Source organism: Neolamprologus brichardi, chromosome 23 (genome assembly GCF_056152115.1).
Source record: "Neolamprologus brichardi isolate AB-2024 chromosome 23, ASM5615211v1, whole genome shotgun sequence".
In the NCBI taxonomy this organism is placed as follows: Eukaryota; Metazoa; Chordata; class Actinopteri; order Cichliformes; family Cichlidae; genus Neolamprologus; species Neolamprologus brichardi.
The window spans coordinates 1,828,552-1,849,407 of record NC_142125.1 but is presented as its reverse complement, the minus strand read 5'-3'; the positions used below and the strand labels follow the sequence as shown (position 1 = coordinate 1,849,407).

The 20,856-nt window shown below is 39.6% G+C and overlaps 3 protein-coding genes across 4 annotated transcripts in view; all 3 read right to left on the bottom strand.

Moving 5' to 3' along the window:
- The window catches only part of abl2 (ABL proto-oncogene 2, non-receptor tyrosine kinase), a 28,268-nt gene extending 25,311 nt beyond the window's left edge, over positions 1 to 2,957 (bottom strand). For both annotated transcript variants that reach the window (XM_087835886.1, XM_087835887.1), the window contains exon 1: positions 2,345 to 2,957. In XM_087835886.1, the coding sequence (XP_087692012.1) occupies positions 2,345 to 2,561 (217 nt within the window). In that variant the 5' untranslated portion in view covers positions 2,562 to 2,957. The remainder of the gene's footprint in view (positions 1 to 2,344) is intronic.
- Positions 2,958 to 3,283: 326 nt separating this feature from the next.
- On the bottom strand, positions 3,284 to 12,096 carry soat1 (sterol O-acyltransferase 1). The gene is made up of 16 exons (XM_035913172.2): positions 11,960 to 12,096; positions 11,315 to 11,466; positions 10,363 to 10,421; positions 9,555 to 9,703; positions 9,366 to 9,425; positions 9,159 to 9,266; positions 8,758 to 9,043; positions 8,529 to 8,607; positions 8,325 to 8,409; positions 8,192 to 8,237; positions 7,962 to 8,091; positions 7,742 to 7,839; positions 7,564 to 7,662; positions 5,545 to 5,680; positions 5,237 to 5,382; positions 3,284 to 5,128 (listed from the first exon to the last, which is right to left on the bottom strand). The coding sequence occupies exons 2-16, from the start codon at positions 11,463 to 11,465 to the stop codon at positions 5,063 to 5,065; spliced, it is 1,698 nt and encodes a 565-aa protein (XP_035769065.2). The 5' UTR covers position 11,466; positions 11,960 to 12,096; the 3' UTR covers positions 3,284 to 5,062.
- Positions 12,097 to 16,471: 4,375 nt separating this feature from the next.
- On the bottom strand, positions 16,472 to 20,232 carry LOC148095949 (collagen alpha-3(V) chain). The gene is made up of 10 exons (XM_087836053.1): positions 20,120 to 20,232; positions 19,986 to 20,039; positions 19,835 to 19,852; positions 19,671 to 19,733; positions 19,400 to 19,525; positions 19,135 to 19,267; positions 17,988 to 18,094; positions 17,688 to 17,753; positions 17,408 to 17,617; positions 16,472 to 16,910 (listed from the first exon to the last, which is right to left on the bottom strand). Exons 4-10 carry the CDS (start codon positions 19,728 to 19,730, stop codon positions 16,779 to 16,781), a joined length of 834 nt encoding a protein of 277 aa, XP_087692179.1. The 5' UTR covers positions 19,731 to 19,733; positions 19,835 to 19,852; positions 19,986 to 20,039; positions 20,120 to 20,232; the 3' UTR covers positions 16,472 to 16,778.
- Between the last annotated feature and the right edge of the window lie 624 nt (positions 20,233 to 20,856).

Sequence of the window (20,856 nt, the reverse complement as noted above, 5' to 3'; positions counted from 1 at the left end):
TCGTATTCCTGAATGACTCATAGGACAGTGTTAAGTAGCTTTACAAACAAAAAACTCTCTCTCTAAATTCTTAGGACTGTACTGAATATGAGTGACAAGGCAGCCAACTTCCAAAGAAAAGTTCTGAAGGAAAAAACCTTCAGAAGGCCCGGAGCACTATTGCTCAACAACACTTAAAATAAAAACAAAAAAACCCATAAATGACAAGAACATCTGGCTGCTTGGAAACGAAATATAAATAAATTAAGCCTGACTCAAGTTTTTTGCACATTACTGTACATCAAAGAGCAATTTTGCAAAAAAGCAAAACCTCACCTACTTGGTTGACTCACACAATATATTAACATTTAATTTTGCTGCAATGGAACCGGAATTTTCCCACATAGGATCAATCAAACGCATCTCAACTTTGACGTCCAAATGAACAGATAAGCAATCTCAAACTATATAACTGACTTATAATCTATTTGTTTTCTCACAAAATAATGATAAACAATATGAACTGAAGGAGCTTTCATACCTCACAAGACATTATGCAAAAACAACAAGTTGCTTTGTGGCTTTTGGTCATACTAAAACTGCAACAGTGACACAAATTTCAGCTTTTAAAGTGCAAATATATTGGATTTGCTAATGCTATTAACAAACTAGCAACCACTTTTGTTTTAGCCTAAACAATGAGATATTACTTCCTAATAATCAAAAGAGCTTCCTTTAAAATGTAAGATAATGCTGTATCATTATCACATGAATAGACTACCAGCAAAGAGGCAGTTTTATATTCAGTGAAAGACTGAGAGCACAGTTCCAAGCTTCCTCACTTAAGAGTCTTTGTTCTATTATTGTGTGCTTTGAAGAGTAGCAGTCTCTCTGCAGAGTGGCTGTGTGACTGCATCCTGGATGCTATAAAAAGGCTACTCCTGGCCCGACACTGGAGAAAACAGAACAGTGCCGACAGTGAGCGGTGTTGCACTTAGTGGGTCTGCCTGTCTGTGTGTGCACTTCAAGCTGAGGACTGTTACTTTTAAGATGTGAGAGCCAGGAACTAAAAATGCTTTCCATTCCCAAAAGGTTGCACCTTCCATGTGTCCTTGCTCACTGCAGTGATGGGAGGGCGTTTGGTCTGAGACATCAGTGGAAAAAACTAGGCGAGTTATGCCAGCAGTTTTACATATATGCGGCATGTGTGACGTAAACATTCATTCAAGGGCACAAACGAATGAGAAACCAAGACAGCAGCATGTACACATCAAACTTTTGACCGAGTTTACGCTCAGAGTGTAAAATCAAGATGTGTGAGCAAACGATTCGGAGAAACTCTTTGCGAATAAAATACATTATAATGAATATGAGATCATGCAAACCTAATGGATATGCTATAGCCTCCATTACTTATAACCCCAGAAGTCTCATTAAGCAACCAGCTGGGAGGGCTTTGAGGAAGAAGGCACGCCAAGTCTCCGTGACTCAAAAGAGAAAGATACTAAAGATCTGCAAGCAGATATCAACTTGAATACACTGCTTTGAAGCTGAAACACGGGTAGCACCTCCTCTGTTTTTGTGGGGCCCAAACCCACATTACTTTTTTTTTTTTTTTTTAAATCATGAGTTACCTTATGTATTATCTGATCTTGAGGACAGACATGACAAAAACAGTATAACAAGAAAGGAACAGCCTTAAACCTTGATGTTTCCTCTGTGTCAACACATAATCACAGAAGGTCACTTAAATAATTGAGACGTTTCCCATTAGATCAATCTGAGCAGTCATCTTGCTGAGCGTGTGGTAACAGTAGACAGAGGATAGAAGCGAGCATGTGAAACCCACTAGGTGCTGTAATGTGAGCCTGAGGTGGTTTCTATTGTGAGTTAATGGAGTGGAATTGTTAGTCAACCACTGCAGGCAAGAATCAGTGTTTCCAAACCGGGTATCACATAGAGGGGCCTTGGAGGAAACAAGTTAACCTCTGGGTATGACCCCTTGAAGCGAGCACAGAAGACTCTTCCTCTCTTTAGGAACAGTACACCTCTTTTCGGATCATTTGGTGACATGCATCACATTCATACGCCCCACAAAGTGATGACTTGGTGTGAAATCACGGCAATCTTGTTACCACTATTCAGTAAATAACTGGCTTCTGTGTGCATACACAAACAATAGCGAAATTAACACACAGTAAAATGGATGAGGCATGGAAAGCTAATGTTGGATGGCATGGCTATTTCCGCTAACGCGTCGTTGTCAAATAGCATGGAGTCGATTAGCGAATCAGCAGAAAAGAAAAAAAATCCAAATTAAATTTTATCTCCGCTTGTAGGTTGACAAGTACTTATTTCTCTTTACCTGAATGCTGCGTGAATATATTGATGCCTGGATCGGGCACATTGACTGGAGCTGTCCTGCCTGGCGGTGTCCCGGTGCTACTGCCGGGTTCCCGGGGTCTCCTCCCGACGCCGCTCCCCCGGTTCCCCTTCCCTTGGTGTGGTTGGGGCGCGTGGGGCTGTGGTGGCTGGAGCCCGGTCGATGTACCCTCACCGACTCGGCCAACCTGCTGTCCCATCCCGGTAGTTTGGCGTGAGGACGAAGCAAGCAAACCCCCCTGCGCGCGTCTGGTTCACATTCCCCCAAAGCTGGAGCGGCCTGGCCCGAATACTCTTCCTCAATCCCTTCCCCGCCGTTCTTTCAGTGGGCTAAAGTAAAACTAGCCCGTGTTAGCTCGCCTAGCTAGCCCGTTAGCTAACGTTAGCTGCTATCAGTGAAACCCACCCACCCTGCCTTTAACAATAAAATCCCAACCCCGGCGTATGACAGCGACTGCCTCTAATTCCTTGCTCCGGGTGGCATCCGAGTAGTAATAAAAGACACCCGGTTGGCTATATTCGGTCAAATTGAAGCTAGTTAGAATCGTTTTGCCGTTGTGCGGCCGCTGCGCGCCCCCTCTGACGCCGCCATCTTTACCGCAGAATAGAAGATGTGTGTTGCACAAGGCGGGGGGTTCGCCTGGATCCACTATCCACTGTCAGCGTGATCCTCCACCTCCCCACCTCCAACCTGGTCCCAACAGTTCCCCTGCACCCGCACCTACACCGCCGAAGGGGACATATAGAAAAACTAAAAAGTTTAGAAGTTCTTCCCCACTTTTAAAAGAATGTGATTACCAAGTTTAATTAACATATGACTAAGATGATATAGTCGATGTACTCATCAATATTAAACGGATATAGTTCCTTTATTAAAAAAAATACGGCTCAAACATCTGAAGTCAATACACGTATAACACCATACCTTTTCATATATTCTTCAGATTTCAAGAGGTTATTTAAACGTAGACACCTGTATTTGAAATTTAAACATGTAAATCAACACAATAAAGACATTATTTATTTTCCACGCGGGCTATTACATACACTTGAATAAAAGGTGTAAATAAAATACTTTCATTTTATTTAAATTCTTCAGTTTGTACATGATGCGCAAAGAATGAATCGAAACTTTGTCTACAATCCAAAGATAGACATGATTCATAAAAATGTCACGTGACACGATACCTATGTCGATTCAATGCCAGAAGACACAACAATGAACACAAACACCACAGTAAGTAGGAAAAGCTCTGGTCCCCGAAAATAAACCTCTTATGCAAATAAACAGGATTTATGCAATTTGGCCTTTCACTGTAATAAATATTTATTTATTCATAAAATCGTAAAGGGATGAAGCTGGGTGAAAGCTTCCTTAAAATGTCTGCGTTATCTGTACATATTAACAACAAACAGTTCGCTTGTGATTATATTTGATTATTTTGGAAAAAAAATCTGGAAATCTCTCACTAAAATGTGCAGAGATTGAAAATAAACGCTTTAAAACAGTGCCACCTTGTGGTCACTTTTAGAAGAGCACATCATTCTATTGCTGGTTTAACTTTGTATGGCAGGCCTCATTCATACAAATAAACACAGTCATCATGCATTTAAATGTGTGACGACCGCTGATTCAAAATAATGCAAATAGTGCCTGAAACCCATTCAAAATTAAAAGCAGAAACCAAGTCTGACTAACCTGAAATGGCTTGAACAAAATGCATAATAGTGCACTTTAAATGACAATGTTTTAGCCCTTAGTGCTGATCAAGTGTCCTTCCAACCTCAGTGTTAAAACATTTTAGCAGCCAACTGCAAGTTTTACAGAAGTAGACATTTCTGAAATCGCTGTGCAACACGGAACAAAACACATCACTTAACTATCCTCAGTGACAGTTATTGTATGTTCAAACCTGTTTAACTTAATCATTAATACATCCACCAGTCACACAATATTAGTAGATCCATAAAGCTCTGCTTTCACACTTTACATTCGGTGCATGTTCAGAATTTTTAGATTATAAATACAATTTTATGTATAAATACAATTATTGCATGTCCTGATACATGGAAACCAACAGAAAAACGGGAAATGTGGAGCTTAGGTGCGTTTAACTCGGCACAGTGAGTGAAATGTCCCCACTGTTTTCCTCTTTAACTGACTGAAACATCAAGATTTTATACAAAACAGCAAACAGTGGCAGTCTTTGTCAAACTGAATCTTATTGGCACTGAAATAGATCTCATTGATCCCGTGACACCGACTCTCCTTCAGTAGAGTAGCAACTGTAAACACTTGTTAAATATTAGACTTTACTGCATATGTGAATAATGTTTGTATTCAGCTGCCACGTCACTATTGCCACATTCATAATGGCACGAGGAGTGACTTCACAGTTGATCGAGGCAAAGGGGAATATGGAAACGTCAGAAAATTAAGGAACGAATAAAAATAAGAGTCCACGTGTCCTGTTGTGTGAACGATGATTTTGTTGTGGAGTTGATAACTTAAAACAAATAAGGCATCATTATAACTTTGCTGGCTTTTTTTGGCAGAGACTTTTTCCATACATTCAAATAAACTATGAACCTTAAATAAAACAAAAGTCCAGACGTTGTGACAGTAGCAGACAGGCTGGTCTCATTTATACTAATCAGCAATAATCGTCGTCCCAGCAGCTCAGCTGTAGCTCACAGCCCATCAGAGTCTGTCATCAGGCCTCTCACAGCTCCAAGAGCGAGGCTTCAGTAGCTCAAAAAAGGAAGGCTGGAACAAAAATAACACAATTAAAAGCTGAATTTGTGTCGACTGAATAACTGAATTTTACTGCATCTTTGGAAAGAATATACATCATGTGATTTTTATAAGCAGTACCTCCTTCAGGGGACAGTAGCGCTGGGCATACCACTCCTGAGAGTACAGACAGATAATGACTCCCTGACCCAGGAACAGGGACGTCCACATGATTATGTTCCAGATGGGGCCTTTCCTTTTGTCATGCAAAATGAAGTTGAACATCACTGTGAGAGGACAAAGAGAAGATAAGAGTGGAAGGATAATGAAAAACTGACATACAGATTTAACTTGACGGGGTTTACGCGACCCAGACATGATACCACAATCATCTGATGCAGTACGACTCAAGTAATATCCTTTTTATTAAAGGCGACAAAGTCTCTTACTTCCAAAGCACATGAAGAGGCAGAAGAGCACAGGATAGAAGAAACCAAAGCAAATTGCAAGAATGTACTCGTGAACCACTGCAGACACTGTAAACACGAACAGCATGGCGGCTGGTCGGCAGCGTTTCTGAGACATCTGGAAACAGAGAGAGCAGACACATGAACCCAAATGTTAAAAAACAAAACGCACAATCCACATTAAGTTTGAACGTTTTTTAAAGTACAGCGTGTAAAGTTCTCACTGCTGGATGCCACTGGATTACAGACTGCAGTCTGAGGTTTATATGAGCTCTGACGACTGCTGTTCGACAAACATGTTTTAGTCACTGGACTTTGTTAGTGAATAAACTCATAAAAGGCAAGAATGCAATCCAACTGTTTAACAGAGGGAAAGTCTGATTTTTAGGACACTTTAGCTCAAGACTACCTGGCATAATGTCAACCTATAAATAGGGACGGGTATCGTTTAGGTTTTATCCGATAACGGTGCCAAATTTCATCAGATTCGAGGAGTTACCTCCTTTGCACAGCATCACCTTAAAGCACTTGTTGCAGGCTGCTGAGTTTGCATCTTTTGCTGTGAAGTACAGCCAGACTTTGACCGCTTCGCCTTTTAATCTGTAGCTCTGCTCTAAAAGAACGTACGTACCTGGGCCCGCCTACTATCCTTGGAAAGGTAAAATGATTGGCTAGAATCCAAAGTGTATCACAGCTCAGGAAAAAAAAGCACCGAAATAAAGCACCGAAATAAAGCACCAAAATGTGCGCTGCTTTTCGGTCTGGTTACTACCGTTTATGGGCCTCTGACACGCCTGCAACTAGTACAGAATGCTGCGGCACGGTTTTTATCTGGTAAAAGGAAATTTGAGCACATTACTCCGGTCCTGGCCTCCCTGCACTGGCTTCCAATTGAATTTAGGATTCATTTTAAAGTTCTTTTATTGGTTTTTAAATCTTTAAATGGTCTGGCACCTGTGTATCTGTCTGATTTGCTGAAGCCCTATGTCCCCACTCGTTCGCTCCGGTCAGCTGAGCAGCTGTTGCTCTCAGTCCCCAAATCACGGCTGAAACTGAGGAGACCGAGCGTTCTCTATTGTGGCTCCTAAGCTTTGGAATAATCTTCCTCTTCACATTAGGCGATCGACATCAGTGCTGGTTTTTAAATCCAGATTGAAAACGCATTTTTATTCACTGGCTTTTGACTCAGTGGTTGATTGACTTGTATTTTATTGTTTTCGCTATGTTTATTATTTTATCGTATTTATTATTCTTATGGTATCTATTATGTTTCTATTGTTCAGCACTTTAAAAACACACAAGGCTGACCAAAGTGCTATATAAATAAACAATGATGATGATATGTCGGTACCCATCCCTACCTATAAACAGCTGCTCGTGGTTTAGCCAGGATGAATATATGTGTAATCTGCTGACAATAAGAAATTTCACCAATAAACAAGCATGTTTATTCCCGTTGTTTGACAATTTAAAAAATATGCGGGTGGGTGGAGTCTCTTTCCTTCACGCTTTTGTTTCTTTGGTGAAGGGAACTCCACAGATATGATGCTTCATCGCTCGAGTCTGAAGGTGCGTACGTGAATTTACATCCATGGCACACAAACGCCGGAGACTTTTATGCATGTGGCCATCCTCTAACCACATATGGAAAACACGATTATTCAGAAGGGAGACGTCTTTCCCAACCATTGTATTCAAATACTGTGAGGGAACATGGCAGCTTCCACAAACCACGAATCCACCATTATGCATTTTTAATAAATTAATTGACAGTTTATGAGAATGCATCAGTTTATTGGAAGACATAATTACACACTAATCCATGTATATTTATGAGTACAGTGTCCTTTCTATCTCTGCTAAATAAACTCAGTAAATTACCGACTGCACTTTTAAAACACTAGCGTTCATTTATTTCAGACATTTTTGAACAAGCTGCAAACTTATGAAGACTTTGTGTGCTTTTACAGTCACTGCTGCATCAACAGAAGAGCCACTTACCCGCAGGAAGTCCCGGTACACGTAGTAGTACAGCCAGTCATGGACAACTACATTCCAAGTGCGATAGTAATTGGCAAAAGAGGTCGAATTCCACCAATCCTGTAACGTGTAGTCAAAATCAAACACTGAGCACAAAGAAGATTTAGTCCAGATTTTAAAACGAGGGTAAAACAAGTACCTTGTAAAACATTCTGTCGGCAAATCGAAGCATCTCAGCAAAAGCATTGAGCCAACAGTGGAGGAAGGCAAAGAATCCCAGGAAGAGGACCAGCACCCCTGCCAAAAACACACGACTGGTCAACAAACAGGAGTAATACATCTCTCGCCTTCAAATATGAGAAAAGATAAAATAAAAAATAAAACATGAGGTTTTCACAAAAGTTTGTTCCTAATCTTACCTGGTAAGATGGAGTTAAAGACACAGAGAACCATGGCTCGCAGATCAAACAGCTGCAGACTGATGCTGCGAAACTGAGGTATGCACAGCCGCACAAACACGTAATAGGCATAAAACAGACAGCCAAGTACCTGTGGAGTGGGAGTGGTCAAGAAAGTAAATGTAATTTAAAAGTAATGAGCTGCTTGGACATTTAAGTAAAGTTGCTAGAAATGTGTCAGAGGTAGGTACCTGAAGTAATTTTGAGGCCACGTAGCCCCACCGAATCACCGGATTCCTGTAGAGGGCAAGAAAGGAAAGGAGCTGTTACAGCTCTACTGTAAAACAAAACATAAAAGTGCTCTATATATACAAAACACAGTACCTGGGGTACTTGTCTCTGTAGATGAGTGTGGGTGCAAACAGGAAGTAGAGATACTGAGAAACCTGAGGGACCACTGGACCAGGGCCTGCAGATGACAGTGAAAATATATGAACACAAACAATGAGAAAAAAGCCATCAGGGGGAAAGTGAGCACACTGTCTGATAATAAATGTAAATGGAAACCTGGTTGTATTCAAAAAGTACCATTTTTTTCTTTACACCATGCGAGGACTCTTGGTACATTCTCCCTGACAAATGAGTGAGCTTTCATCATTAGACGTACCTGAAATAGATACAAATAAAATAGATACAAATCAAAGAAGCTACATTTCAAAGGGCAGCCTTATGCACGTCAAGATATATGCAAAGACTCTTCACAAATGTAAACTAAGCCATTCTGATCAGAAGAGAACAGGCTAGACTCTTCATCTACCTGTTCCAGGATGATGATGAAGCAGGACGCAGGCGGGAAACTGTTGGTCACCACCGTATAGGTGGGCAGGAATCCTAGACCCAGAGCTTGGTAGAGCAGGAATAAAGTGCCAAACAGCAAAGAATACAACCTGAGATGGCTGTGGGAGCCGGAGTGGCTCTGTGCCCACAGGTAGAACAGGGTGTAGGGAATAAACAGCACAGACAAAAACATGCAGATCCACGTGCACACCACCAGAGGGAACTGCCCAAAGGCATAGACCAGCAGATCAAACTCCAACACCAGTCTGAGGCCGAAGGAGAGAAAGCAATCATCAGTAGTCTATCAACAAAAGCAACAGAAATAAACAGTCAAATAACACAAAATCAAAAGAGAAACGATTCACAGCAGGTTTCTATTACCTGCCTTCATCAATGAAATCTACCACAAGTGTACTGAGGATAAAAAGAATGAGCAGGGCGATGAACATGTGGTAGATGGTCCTGATGTGGTTCACCTCAAACAGCTCACTGTGAGGAAAAACAAAAGACTAAGTGAGTCAACAAACCATCTTTCAACAGCAGCGTAGCAAACACGAGTGATCAAGCATCCAGACTGCATCAACTTACTCTAGGAGGGATCTGCGGCTTACAAACAGCTTTCCCTCACCGTGAGGAGGACGAAAGTGCCTGCAGAAAAACACAGTGATGAGCTGTCGTCGTTTTAACACGAGAGTGGGAAGTAGAAGGGCATTAGCATCTGCTGTAACCAAACGCCAGATGCAGCTTTTCATTTGGTAGCATAGTAAGCTGCAGTACCTGAGTTTGCTCCGCTCCTTGTCTGACATTGGAGGTGAAAATACAGCAGGTACCGGTGCAGGCTCCAGGCTGGTCGACTCCTCAATAAGACTGTCCATAAAATCATTGACCTGCGTGTCAAACTGACGCAGCAGGTCACTCTTCAAGTACTGGGCAACAGAAAAGGACGCGGAAATTGTTATTAAGTTACAAAATATAGAAAGTCTGTGCCAATAATTATTTTCTTTCTGTATATGCAAAATTAGTTTCTCACCTTACAGCTACTTTTAACGACTGATTTTACATATTATAAATATGCCCTCGCCAAGACTGGATTTACTGCACCGTTGACTGCCTCTTAAATTCAAACCCAAGTTTGTGCACAAAAGCAACAGGTCTGCGTGATCATTATGACACATTCAGTGCCGTTTATCGCTGCATTTTAAACACACAGCAAGTGTGAAAAACAGAAACATAGCTCGCAGCGTTGTCCAGCGTCCAAGTGTGCGATGTTCTTATTCAACCTTTAAGAGGTCTGAATTGATCAGAATATTTGCTCAAGCATTTCAGGAGGGGATCAGATGATGTTGATCATTCTAGCAAGGATTCACATTTACATGGTTTAAATGATGAATGTAGCAGAAGACATCGAATAAATGACTGCAGGGACGTCCTGGCCCAGGCTAATGACCAGAAATACATCAGCTGGAAGAAATCCATGATTGCTCACATTTCCTTAGTACACTTTTAAGTAAGCAATTTTAAAAAAGAAGCCCCGCCCCCCCAAAAAAGACATGATGTTGAGTCATTTCTTAAAGAAACTACTAACCTCTGCTTTCTTTTTCAGTTGTAGTTTTTTGCTGATGACGTGTTCCACTTCAATCCTCCCTGAAATTGAATGAGACACACATATGTTAAAAAAACAAAACATATGTATGTGTAATCTTCTTATATTAAAATGTACTTCTGTTTTTTGGGCACAGCAATTAGCAATAGTGTCAATTAAATCAATCATGTCATCTGTACAAAACTTTATTATCAGACATCAGTAATAATATCGGGATTTTGACACTGAAAATGGCAGTAAAATAAATAAAATGGTATAATGTGGGTTTGGTTACTGTGTTGTAAAATGCTACAGTCTGTGACACAGCAGAAGTTACATTATACAAGTTTTCAGTCTCCAATCCAAAGTTGCAAAATCCAAAGGGAGACACACCTATTACAACATGCAACAAGTACAATCACATGTCCTGTGGCCGGAAAGCTAAGCAAATGCAATTAAATGTGGTCAAGGTTACTGTAGGTCATTAGGCTTTACAGCTGTCTGATGATGAATAGGCTTGTTTACTTTAACTGAGGTCAGGCACACAAATGACTTTAAGCACAGTAACTTTCCACCCATCACGCAAGAAAAAGTCAACAATATAGCTGACGTTGACACAAAGACGTGCATTGTATTATCATGCTTTGTGTTTAGCTCTTTTGTAGAAGCATACAAAGAACTAATATAGTCCCCAGGTAAGGTGTCAGACCAGTATTTCATTTCTCACCTTTACTGGCTAACTTGGGCGTCATTTGCCCGGGTTAACCAGAGATCACGATGATTGCTTAAGAGGAACTAATCACACATGAAACTTTCAGTTAGTCATACTTTTGACCCAAGAGGGGAAATTTACTGAAACGATGATTTCTGAGCTGTTGAGTCAACAGATTCACTGTATCAGAGGTCACTGGCCTCTCGGCTGGCCCCACTAATGAGGGAGTTGAGATTTTCTCACCATTGCTGGTGATGTGGTTGTCTTCACTGCTTTGCTGTCCTTTCCCCGGACTGAGCTCCCCATCCAAAGAGCTTTTCAAGTCAGGGAAGGTAGGCATCGTGGGGATGGCTCGGCTGCGGAGCCGGAGAATAGCGTCATCCTCGCTGTCCATCCTACGGAAGCAAATAGGTTAATCATTAAAACAAGGGAAATAACCTCTTGAACAAACGAGACATGCCCCGAGAACACACAAGGAAGACAAGCTAGCACATCACTGCTGTGCCACCTAACATCGATGGGAATGCTGATTGACTGACAATACAAACCCAGTGGGCAAACACATCACTCTCACATGACACGGACACGCAGCTAACACACGAGTTAGCTCCCGTCCAGCTGGCATCAAGCCTCAATGAGACAGGCAGCGGCTAATTCACGGAGCTCGCAGAACTAAATCGCTACCTGGGTTAATATCATATCCCGCTAGCATAAACTCTGATACTAAATCTGCCTGTTGACGCTCGCGGATATTGTTAGCATACAATACAAGCTTTACTAAAGCTAGTCAAACTAGCCAACTTGATGTTTTATCGTCCGCTACTGCGGGACGGGTTGACCGACACTGACAGAAATGTAAAAATGCGGGCAGCACAATTTCCTGAATACCTCCTCGTTTCAACCGCCAGGTCCTCTCTTCTCAAGCCTCTCTCTCCGACGTTAATGAGAGCGAACCCAGATGTGAAACTCCTTTAATCACCACAATCCGAGCCGCTGCTCACCTTCCCCATTCTATAAACACTACAGAAGATGAGCAGCACCCACGATTCTGATTGGTCGAAAGTCTCTCCTCCTTTTGACGTCACCGACGCTAAACTGCTGACCGGCGCGGTCAGACTCTCAAACGTCACCTGCTTCGTAAGAAATATTATTAAAAAACAAACAAACAAACAAAACGGATATTTTTTTTTAATGATTAACAAATGCATAAAACATAAATGGAGCGATGTATTCCTGCTGCAAGCTGAAATAATTTGTCTCACAGTTTAATTAGATTCAAAATAAAAATCTTATTATAATAGATTATAATGTATGTCTTTTCTCTAACTCCTCTTACACACGTTAATCATTCTGTAACCAGTGTTGTGCTACACTGTAAAGCAGCGGTCCCCAACCCCCGGGCCTCGGACCGGTACCGGTCCGTGAGTCGTTTGGTACCGGGCGCGAGAGTTGAGACTCAGGTGTGAAATGTATAGTTTTCAGGGTTTTTTAATCGGTTTTCAGCGTTATTTTGTTATCGTTTTGATCGTTAACTCGGTCTTTTCACATAAATCTTCTTTTTTTTTTTGGTACTGGTGCTAGTTTTATTTTGTTGTATTTATCCACGACACATTAAAGGCCGGTCCGTGAAAATATTGTCGGGCATAAACCGGTCCGTGGCGCAAAAAAGGTTGGAGACCGCTGCTGTAAAGTACATAAATACACAGCAAGTATTACCGATACTTTTTAGCCTATAAAGACAGTTTATGTAGGGGAGAACATGTCATTAATATGGGGAATGTTTGAGGTATATTTTTATATATAAAAAAAACAAACAAAAACAAACCCCAATTCATTTACCACAATTTAGTGTGCTACATCCTAAACTTAAAGGATAGAAACAAAGTATTGGTCCTAATGCACTAGTATCAGTATGCCAGAACTGGTATCGTGGTAAATTGACTGATTTAGCGTTTTTCTGTTCTCGTGGAGCACTCAGAGGACTTTATACAACATGCCGCATTCACCCATTCATATCTTCGATGCTTCAAAGCTAACATTCACACACATTTAGTATCTTGCCCAAGGATACTAAATGTGTGGCATGCTGGGGGAGCCAGAGATTGAACCACTAACCTTCCAATCAGTAGATAATATTTGGATCCACCCACCTGTAGACAAAACTCATTATATGTATCATATATATAAACTGCCCAGGGTAGCAGGATTATAAAATTAATTTCTTTTTCTAACACTCAAATCCTTAAATAAATTATGTGTGGTGGCTGATCTCGAAACAAACGGTGACATTACCTGTACGTTGTTGTCTGTAAATACATTTAGCAGCTACTTTTAGTGCAGTGACATTCCCGGGGTCACTGGGGTGTGCTGTCAATCATAGCTGTAAATAAGTGTTCATTAAACAGTGACGATAATTGTAGGTCTAACTGATTGTATTGTCTTAAACAACGAATATGTAGCTTGCAAAGAAGAAGAAGAAATATATGTATTTGTTATTTATTTCTTTGGTGTTTCTGAACAGCTGTTCTTGCCGCCTGCTGTATAGGTCTGCGTGGTATAATGAACATGAAAAGAACTTAATTTAATAGACATGTTATTGTTTTTGTTTTTTTACATTTTAAAGTCAGCAAGTACAACAAGCCTTCAATGATGCCATCTATAAAATGACTTAAAAAAAAATACTTCAGCCTTTGAAGGTGACCATATCCTAACACACTAGAGGTGTGGCAGTCTTTGTGTGGGACAATGCAGGTTAAAGATCTGGCATTGATCATTTGAAAGTCAAATACACTGTGTTGTATTTCAGTGCAGTTTTCCTAACTTATAAATACACTAACAAATGAAGAGAAATTGTAAGCTAAAGTTTGTTTTTATTGTAATCTGTACACTAATCTGTTCCCTTTGTCCTTCCCTTCCCTTTGCCAACAAGTCAAACCTGTAGCTGTCTGGTAATCACCAGGTTTCAATAGTGAAAAAACAATTCTGTGAACTAAAATAAAATATGAATACAGAGGAAACAACTTTAGTTTTAGTATTTATCAATTTGGTAAGTGTTGCCTGATGAGGTTTTTGATGGATGTGTTAACTGAGACTTTGGATGTCTACAGGACTGTGAATCACCTGCTTTCAAAAAGTTCTGTTTTTATTTTAATAGCAACTGATTTTCCTAAATTTGGCCTCTAATATTTGCCCTAAATACCGTAATACAAAAAAAATATTATTAGTAATTCTAAAAGTCTTAAAACGTAAACGAAACATTTTCAAACAATAAACAATACAATGAAACAAGAAAACCTATGTTTGTTGAATGAAAAAGAAATTGTCAAAACAAAATAAAAAAAACTAATCAAAAAACAAAAACTATACAAATTCTGACAGTGGATAAGAATGCTGAGCAGTCTAACATAAAGTGGGACGTCTGGTCACTCATCCACCTTTTCAAGTCATGTTTGTTGGTATTTTGCTTTAATGGTTCTTACTTCTCTCCAGAAATACATTACAAAATATCCACACAGTGAATCCACACCTTTCGTTATGTACCATGAATCAAAACATATTTCTAGGAAGAATATGTTTACAATCAGACAGAAGCATGGTTTATCAGTATGTTATTTTTTACTATTTTTATGCTACATGTTTTTCTTTTTATCACACTCCGCATCTTTACACTGAGTTCACAAGCCTAAACAAGCAAAGATATGCTAAGTTAAAAAGACATTTCATGGGAAATATTCACAAGATTTTGTTTTGTAAATAACTGCCCCATTCATTTAAAAGACAGTTTTGGAGCCTGTGTGCAAGTTAAACGCGTTTTTGATGGAGCGCCTCTAAGTAGAGCGTGACATGCTGTCAAACCTTCATGGTCTCATGAGCCTACTGTGGCAAAACGGTTAATTTCAAAGAGACAACAAGACATTCACTGTATCAGACATCATAAGGATGGTGCATATAACCATGGATCTTCCTGTGGTCTGTGATTAAGTCAGTCCAAAGGCTCAAGAGTGAATTAGGACACTGAGAATGGAAGAATTTCCCAACAGGCTTGTTATAAAAGACATGTTGTGTCTCTCTATGGTGAACCCAGCCAGAGTCAGCTGCCATACTCCAGCCACTCTTTCTTCTCCCAAGAATATTAAAGTTTGTAGACATCACTGCACTCGGATGGTTGAGAAGATGCAAACCTGTTTACAAACCAGTGCTTCCACCATACTGGGAACGTAGGAATGTGGCACTAGGCCTAGCAAACATCAACACAATTACTTAGTTTTTACTTTGTAACTATTTGAAGATGACCCCTTACTGTCTGATGTGCGCAGGCTCAGTACAAACAAAACACAGGGCTCTGTTTCATTCAGAGCCATCGTTTTATTTTGATAGTGCGGGACGACATCCTGAGTTGAGGACAAAGTAAAAAAACGAAGACTTTTAGTGTAAATACAAAGTTATAAGTCAAACTGAACTGAACATTTGATGCTACTGTCATGAAATCAATATCCTTAGTATCCTTATTTTCCTATTATATTGTTTTATGTACTTTAATAAAGGCTTGTAGAGCAAGGCCACTTTTAACTCACAAACTAAGTGAAAAACAGGAAGTTTTAGTGCACAGCCATATTAATAGATAAGACACTGAAATGAGGAACTTGCCATATAAGCAATGTTTGAGAATGTGTGACGTGTAAAGCACCAAAATAAAACCTATATGAGGCACAGTTTATGATTCTAATGTTAGAGCTCTTGCAACTGGCGTTTGAGCTGTGCAGAGGTCTCTCTCTTCCGGAAGATGAATGAATAAAAGAAATATCAATATTTTAACACACTATGAGTCGGTTTTCTCTGTTCTGTCATGGGGACAAAAGAATCGGGGTTTAATATTTGGTGTTTCCGCCCGGTTCGTCATGCAACAGAGAGAACAAATGTGGCCGAAGGTTGGATCTGATATGAGGCGAACAGGAGACCGGTCTAAAAAGATTTAAAGGTAGGCACAAACCTGTTCAATAAGCAAATTTGTGCGAATTGGCTGAATTCTAAATTATCTGTTCGCTGAGTGATGATCTTAACTATTAAATTGGCTGAGTAGTGGTAAAACTGAATTGTTGAGAATAAAGTAAAACTTTGAAGTAATGAGAAGCTTTGAAGTAAGGATAATGAAACGGTGAGAAAAGACAGTACTGAGATAAAAGTAACATGAGATGTTATGATAAAAGAGAAAAGAGACCAATGTGTGTTTAAGAAAACACAGGATCATAGTTTATGACTCAGTTTATGGTTTAATAAGTGTCAAGTTCAGAAGTGCAGAATCGGGGTTTAATACTACATTTTCATAACAAAAATGTTTCATATGTCAAAAATCTAACAATTTTACAACTGAATAAATATACAGCAAAATACAAACTGAGCAGAATTATTTTATTATTCATATAAAATATACATATTTTATATTATTCCAGCTTTCTGGATGATAGGAAGCTGGAATAATAGCCTTTTTTTACACCTTGGCTCATGTGGTGACTCATATGATTAGTATTGGACTTACTCCACACAGGACACCCACCACTGGGGTTTATTTCCTGGGAGTCTCCACCAGTTGCTTTAAGAACCGAAGAAGCGTATTGGATGTGATGTGAAATGTCTTCACAATCCTAAAGACATCCAGCTGCCTTCTTTCTTGAGCTCTTGAGACTTTCATCGCACGCAGACACACCGGTCACAAGAAGCAGACGGGTCCCAATGCCACAGAGATCTCGGAGACGAGCTTGGAGACACTGATCGTCTCTACACCCAGATGTCTGACAGGAAGTAATTCCATATCTCCTTGAACCCTGACAAACAGCTCCAGCTGGAGAAGCAGCAGACAAAAAGCAAACACAAGGAGATGTGTTCAGTTTGTTCTTCCTGGATTCATAACTAATTCCAGAGACTAGACCCTTGTGCATGCATGTGCATGTGCTGTATGGTATCTCTGAGCAATCTCAAGTCTAATATTGTTTTATTAAATCTCCTTTATTCCCATAACTATAAAACGTGTGCAATTTACCTTGTAAGGCTATCGTACAAAAGCTGAAATTAAAAAGTTCAGACAGTGTTTGATTTATTTGTACCGACACATGACTTATTTATCTTTTGGAGACTCGTGTTTCCTTTCATAACTTTCCATCACAATAAAAGGACTCTGATCTGACACAAATGTGATGCATGAATCCTGAAAATAATCGATTCCACTTCTTTTTCTCTTATGTACAACAATGTAAAACGAATGTGTTGTTTGTATTACAGTCAGTTATAGAAAGCTGCTGGCAACGCCCCCAAAAACTGTCACAAATCTTTTAGTCTTACCTCAGAGTGTTTCCTGGACACTGTGACAAAGTGTGAATCAATTTCTTTGCCAGAGTCTCCCAGTAAGTGGATAATCTGACTGTTTAAATCATCTATGGCAGCAGCACTCGTCTGGTTTTCTGTACAGCTGAGAGTGATGTGCTGGAAAGATGAGTGGCTGTGTAACCGCAGAAACTTCAGCTGGACAGCATCCACACCAGGGTAATCAAACTATCAGAAAGAGCATTAATGTTAGAAATAATAGTTTCCTTAATCTAGCCACATATTATTTAATACTTACTTTTTGGTGGTGAGTAAACCTCTCCACATATGTCCTCATCATTTCTGGGTCCCTCCATATTTTAATCTAAACATATTTTTGAAGCCATTCATAAAAACACAAGATTTTTGTAGTAGCATTAGTCAGAGAAGTAAAAGAAACACACACAGGTTACTTTTTCCTTCAATAATCTGACATAAACGCAGCACAAACTATCTACAAACATTCTCAAGTTCCATGTTTTGTAGCTGATATTGTGTGATAAAGATGACAAGTTAGTTCTTCGATGACGTTAAGCTTCACAGGTGAAAATGACTGAACCTGCGAGTAAAGAGGCTCTATGCAGGTTGCTCCACCTCCTGTGAAGTTACAGAAGACCTTCAAGGCATCACAGGGGCAGCCTTGGTTCGGGTCCATGTAAAAGTAACCTGAAAAAAAGTTGAATGGAACAAACTGAAGTATATAAGGGAAAATGTAATAAAACAGTCATCAGATACCATCAGAGATTACTTTTTTCAAGTAACGAGTAAAGTAAGGGATTACTATTGCAAAAACGGTAATTAGATTACCGTTACTTTCCCGTAGGAACGCTGCGTTACTGCGTTACTAAAACCGTGATTTTTTTGCGAGAATGTCTCATGACAGTGACGTAAGCGAGTGCGACGTTCGTGACAACAGCTGTGTGCAGATCAACAATGGATCATATATCGAGTGCAGAGAGAGTATGAGCGTGCAGCGTTTAAAGCGTGGAAGTACTGACCTTACTTTGAGTTTGATTCCATAAAAAGTGACAAAAACATTAGTGTCCGTTGTGCGTGGGAAGAAAACTTCTTTTTACAGCGAAAAAACCCCTAAACTTCCAAACAAGCACCGAGTAGCTACGACGTAATGGGAAACTCACAGAGAAACTCGCGGATTCTTCCACTGACCGCTGCACACCTGCACCAGGGTAACCCTCCGCCTACCCCACTCCTGCTTTACAGGTGAAAATAGAGCAACAGGACCGCTAGTCTTTGACTTTATTTATTTTCTGCTGTGTTTTACTTGCATCTATTTGAAAGACTGAGTGTAAACACACAAAATATTTTATTTTATGTGCTGGAATGTGCAGAAAATAGGTTTAAATGTTAAACTAATTTCTTCCAGTCAGAGAATGTTGCAGATAATTAAATGTTTGCTTGATGCATAAAGTTAAAAGATTAAAACTAATAAAACAAGTTTTAAAAAGAGACTTTTCCATTTGATTACATTTTGTATGATGATTATGCAGAAAAAGTAGAATTGGGCTGAAAGATCTATCACTTTATCACCTATTCAGGTTGTAAATCATGTTTTTAAAAAGTAACTAAGTAATTAATTACTTTTGAAAATAAGTAATCAGTAAAGTAACTGGATTACTTTTTTGGGGAAGTAATCAGTAATTAGTTACTGATTACTTTTTCCAAGTAACTTGACCAACACTGCTCACCATCATTTAGATGTGGACGTGTGAGTCTCAGCTCATGGCAGGTGGTTCCAGGATCATCTCTGGTGCCCAGGGGCCAGCTGAAGAACTCCTCTGCTTCATCTTCTTGAGACCATCTCCTTGTCACTCCTCTGGGCTACAGGAAAACAGTGTTCAGCATTCACTCAGTCAGCTCAACATGTTTTCCTTTTAAAGCTAGACTGCAGAGCAAATGAGGACATTCTGTGACTGTATATAATGTGCACGGAATAAGAAAGCTTGTACCAACTTTTTCTTGCCCTTCGCTTTGCTGCAGGAGGCCGGGGCTTTGCTTTGAACTCTGTGCAGTTTGAAAACTATATTTTTTAACAGGTCTTTGCTTAGGCTTCCGTTTGCCAGGTGCTCCTGGTTTTCCCTGTGAAAGGCAGGGCATGATACAAACTTTCAGGATATTTGGAGAAAAGCTTTACACACATCTCAAAACAATCTAGCATGTTGCATTTGTGTTCAGCAATCAGGTCCAAAGCTTCTTCGCTTATATTGTGTTTGCAAACTCTTACTTGAGGTCCCGGCTTGCCCTTCGTTCCCTTTGGACCTCTCCTGCCTCGGACACCTTTCATTCCCTGTAGTGGCCCAAACACAATTCAGCAATGAACAACAGTGAATACAAATGGACTAATGCTAAGACTTAAACATTTATAGAAACACAAAGTCAGTCACCCACTTTCACTCCAAGGTGGCCCTGTAACAGAGACGAGTGTATCAAACAAAGTTTTTAGGTTACAACATGACAGTTTTTTCAATATTGTTCAGTAAAACTTCACTAATCAAGATATTTTAGTCATTACAAAAAACTGAACATCAAAGCAACTTACAGGGATTCCCGAGAAGCCTTCCTGCCCGGCTGGACCACGAGGACCAGTGTCCCCCTGTAGTAAATGGTTAATAGATTATTTATTGGATACAAATAATTAAAACAATGCAATAATGGGAGTAAAGCGTAGCTGACCTGTTTCCCCTTATCACCCTTTTCACCTTTAAATCCCTGCAAACCAGGATTGCCCTGATATACAAGTCAGACATGTGGTAGATTAATCCAAAATCCGCCTTTTTCATTTAAAGCATTTTATATTTAAATTGACTACAATTCACCTTTAATCCAGGTGGACCTATCGGTCCAAGTATCCCTGTATCACCTGGGAGACCCTTTATAGAAAGAAAAGAAATTAAAGGAGTTACAAATACACAAATATATTTTATATGAGAATTCTGACATATTGATTGATTGATTGGTAATTTATTTCAACATGTGAACAATATACAAGTACATTTAGAAAAGAAAATAAGAAAGAAAAAATAATAATATACAAAAAAAACGTTCTGATTAATTTACATGTTGAAAGGGAAGAAGTAAACACTTATTTAATCCCACACCTTTGCCATAAATTATCAGTTAATATTTAGTCCTTACTGATATAATTTGTAATAAAAATAGTGAACAGATTTCTGATATACTATAATATCACATAATGAATTTTTTTTTTTAATAGAGGCATTCACTTAATTTAAATATTTTCCTTTTCTTTATAGTTCGAGAAGATCATATTTTTAAACTCTTTTTGAACAGTTTTATGTTTGGACGTTGCTTTAATTCCATATTCAGACTGTTCCACAGTTTCACTCCATGAACAGAAACACAAAAGCCTTTTCTTGTAGTACCTTCATTGTTTTGAAGTTACAAAAACC

Coding starts and splice junctions, on each gene's coding strand:
- LOC148095949 (XM_087836053.1), bottom strand. CDS start 19,730: ATGAAAGGTGTCCGAGGCAGGAGAGGTCCAAAGGGAACGAAGGGCAAG. Junction 19,526..19,670: donor AGGGCAAGCCGGGACCTCAA/GTAAGAGTTTGC, acceptor TGCCTTTCACAG/GGAAAACCAGGAGCACCTGG. Junction 17,618..17,687: donor GGTTTACTCACCACCAAAAA/GTAAGTATTAAA, acceptor TCTTTCTGATAG/TTTGATTACCCTGGTGTGGA.
- soat1 (XM_035913172.2), bottom strand. CDS start 11,465: ATGGACAGCGAGGATGACGCTATTCTCCGGCTCCGCAGCCGAGCCATC. Junction 9,426..9,554: donor AAGGAGCGGAGCAAACTCAG/GTACTGCAGCTT, acceptor GTTTTTCTGCAG/GCACTTTCGTCCTCCTCACG. Junction 9,267..9,365: donor AGCCGCAGATCCCTCCTAGA/GTAAGTTGATGC, acceptor TTTTCCTCACAG/TGAGCTGTTTGAGGTGAACC.